The sequence below is a fragment of the Sorex fumeus genome, unplaced genomic scaffold (assembly GCF_029834395.1).
Source record: "Sorex fumeus unplaced genomic scaffold, SorFum_2.1 ptg000022l, whole genome shotgun sequence".
Classification (NCBI taxonomy): domain Eukaryota; kingdom Metazoa; phylum Chordata; class Mammalia; order Eulipotyphla; family Soricidae; genus Sorex; species Sorex fumeus.
This window is the reverse complement of record NW_026606079.1, coordinates 4,414,930-4,418,266: the sequence shown is the minus strand read 5'-3', so window position 1 is coordinate 4,418,266 and position 3,337 is coordinate 4,414,930. Positions and strand designations below refer to the sequence as shown.

General features: G+C 44.9%; 1 gene segment (V, D, J or C); it reads left to right on the top strand.

Annotated features, from left to right (window-relative positions):
• Positions 1–1,943: 1,943 nt before the first annotated feature.
• On the top strand, positions 1,944–2,384 carry LOC130023150 (immunoglobulin heavy variable 1-3-like). The segment is given in 2 exon segments: positions 1,944–1,989; positions 2,068–2,384. Coding segments are annotated over 2 exon segments (363 nt in total).
• Positions 2,385–3,337: the final 953 nt, after the last annotated feature.

Sequence of the window (3,337 nt, the reverse complement as noted above, 5' to 3'; positions counted from 1 at the left end):
CTCTCTTTTCCTGGTATTCACTAAAAAATAGAAAGTGAATCTCCGAGTTTTACTTGTTCAGATTTTCACTTGTGCTGGGTAGAAAGACGTTTTCTAGACTTCCAGCATGTCTGACCAGAAATCAGAACTCAATGACTTTCCCCAGTTGGAGAAGCCCATGTACTCTCTTTTTCTCTACCCTTGCATTTCTCTAAGTAATTTTCTTTAAATAATACTATTCTATGTCACTGAAAAAATCAGAGATCAAAACATATAAGTTATAAAGCTTTATTAATCGTATTCTAGTCATTTCTTTTTTGTTTATATTTGTTCCACTAATACAGCTATAGAATAAACTTGTTGGCAGCTGTGTTACACTCTTGCCTCATTCTTAAGGTCTTCATTAACAGCGGATTTAATATAAAATTTGTGTTAAAAATCTTTATGTAATACTTAAATACTCTTAGTTTGATGGTTTATATTATTTTTATTTTACTGAATTATTCAGTGTATCATTTTTACATAATTTCAGCAAAGAACACTCAGTGTCTCCTACAATTTTTATATGTATATAACTATTTGATCACTTGATCACATGACTTCCAGTTAATCGTCTATTTGCTCGTGCGGGCACCAGTAATGTCTCCATTTGTCTCTGTCGCATGCTAGTGTAGCCCAGTGGCATCTTTTCGTTCTAGGAACACGAAGAGCCTTAAACCTATCGTTCATGATCTTGATGAAGAAGTCTGACCATCTGGTAGGTGGGCAGCCACGCGGTCTTTTGATGCCCCATGGAATCCAGTCAGTAATGGCTCTAGTCCAGCGGTCGTCTCTAAATCTCATTACGTGACCAGCCCATCTGATTTTTGACGCCTTGGCAACATAAATATGACAACATAACTATTTTATTTGACAATATTTTACTAGGATGCATCTACTTGAGGGATTCTGAGCAAAGAGAAAGGAGTAAGCCCTCAGAACTTCCGGGTATGGCTCAAAACCCAAACGAGATGCATAAAAGAATATCATTTGTGAACAAGCTTCTGAAGTGAAGGCCCAGGAGTCAATCCTCTGATAGAGATGCCAAGAGGTTAATGCCGCTGAGATCCCAGAGGCTCTCTGTACAGGGTGGGGATCAGCTGCAGGGAACGCCAAGTCCCAAGAGCACATAATTGCAGGCTTAAGGCGCTTCTCCTCAGAAACACGAATACTGTATGACTGAAGTCTAATCATGAACAGCTTTTTAATGGTGTATCTCATGGTGATTTAATTTAAAAAATAATAAAATTTTAAAACTCCAAAATTAAATTTTGCTTTCTTGAAATAACCAAAATTAAATTAAGTATAGGTCACCCGAAGAAATTGTGCATACTTATGTTTGGGGAGGAACATTTATCATATCATAAGGCAGTAAAATTTGTATACAGGTGGTGTTTCTGCACTTCTTAATATCGCCAATGGAAACCACTGGGGCATAAAGATGGTTCTGTAGTCTCATTGTAGTATACCTTGGGGAGTTTTCCCTTGGAAAGTATCCCTTGGGGAGAGAAGGTCACAGAGAGAAAGGATTCCAGAAATAACCTCAAAGCCCAGGAGTGTCCAGATGTTTTCAGGCCATACAGACGTTGGGGGGGGGGGGAGGCCCTGAATGGAAGGTCCTAAAAGGGCTTGGCCTCCGGAGGCGGAGCTCTGTGTGCACAGAGTCCTGGGAAAGGGTAGGATCTCATCTCCCCAAAGAAGGATCAGACCGTGGACCTCTTCACTCCCCTTGAGGATGGACCCGGTGACTTCCACCAGCCCCTTCTCACGTTGAACCAGGCCTTCAGCTATGAGTTCTACTTCCTCATGAATATGCAAATTACACAAGGGACACTGAGTTAAATACAGATGTGTCTGAGTCCTGACAGCCTCACACAGCAGGCACACTCACACCTTCAGAAGCACCTGAGTGCACGTTCCCCACCATGGACTGGACCTGGAGAATTCTCTTTCTGGTGGCAGTGGCTGCAGGTAAGCGTCGCTATGTCTTGGGCTGAGGGAACGGGGCCAGTCAAGTGGAGTCCACCCACTCCTGTCTGCTGTCCACAGTTGTGAACTCCCAGGTGCAGCTGGTGCAGTCAGGGGCTGAGATGGGAAAACCTGGCACATCAGTGAAGATCTCCTGCAAGGCATCCGGATACACCTTCACCAGCTACTGGATGCACTGGGTGCGGCAGGTCCCAGGACAAAGGCTCGAGTGGATGGGATGGATAAACCCTAACAGTTGTGTTACAATCTACGCCCCAAAGTTCCAGGGCAGACTCACACTCACTGCAGACAAGTCCAAGAACACAGCCTACATGGAACTGAGCAGGCTGAGCACTGAGGACACAGCTGTGTATTACTGTGCGAGAGACACAGTGTGACAACCACATACTGAGTGTGTCAAAAACCTGAGGGGGTTGCAGCTGTGCCGGGTGAGGAGACGACAGGGACGCGGATACTCCGGACTTCCTCCTCAGAGCGTCAGAGTCTGAGACACAGAACGGGGCTCAGAGGGCCGGGTTTCATCTGAGGGAAACGCTCAGGACCTCTCTCTGTCCTTCAGCAACAGCCCAGAGGAAGATGGCTTCTCTCTAGAATACCTGGTGTCACTCGTATTTTCTTCTAGAATTTTCCAGTGGATAGCCCCCAATGGCACATGAAGAACCATATAAAAGTTTAGACTGATATCACTGCGCATTCATGAACTGTAGATCTACAAATGGCAGACTACTATTGTCACACATTATATTTTAAATTCTGTGTCTAAGGGGCTGGAGCAATAGCACAGTGGGTAGGGCATTTGCCTTGCATGAGGCCAAACCGGGTTTGATTTCCAGCATCCCATACGGTCCCCAAAGCACTGCCAGGAGTGATTTCACAGTGCATGAGCCAGGAATAAGCCACGTGCAACACCGGGTGTGACCTAAAAAGAAAAAAATTGTGTATCTAAGCAAAAATATTTTTCTCTAAAATGAAATTTGAGCATTGGCATGACCCTCATATGGAGTTTCTGTGAAGCCCTTCCCCTCTGTGCATGTTTGTATCTCCATTTTTCTGAGTCGAATCCAGCCGTGGATAAGGGACAGTGGAGGAGATGACCTATATTAAAGGAACCATAGTGACATTTCTACTTTATGTGGTGGTAAGTAAATGCTCAGGATCTGTGAAGTCCTGATCTTGGGACACCTAAGCCCACCTCAGGGGAAGGTTGTGACCCAAACACAGACACACAGTCTGGGGTTTGCCCAGGAAGGCTGGCAGTAGTATGGACCAGCAGACAGGATATAGAGCGAGGCCTCAGGAGCTGCTCCTTCCATCCCTGGGTCACACATCC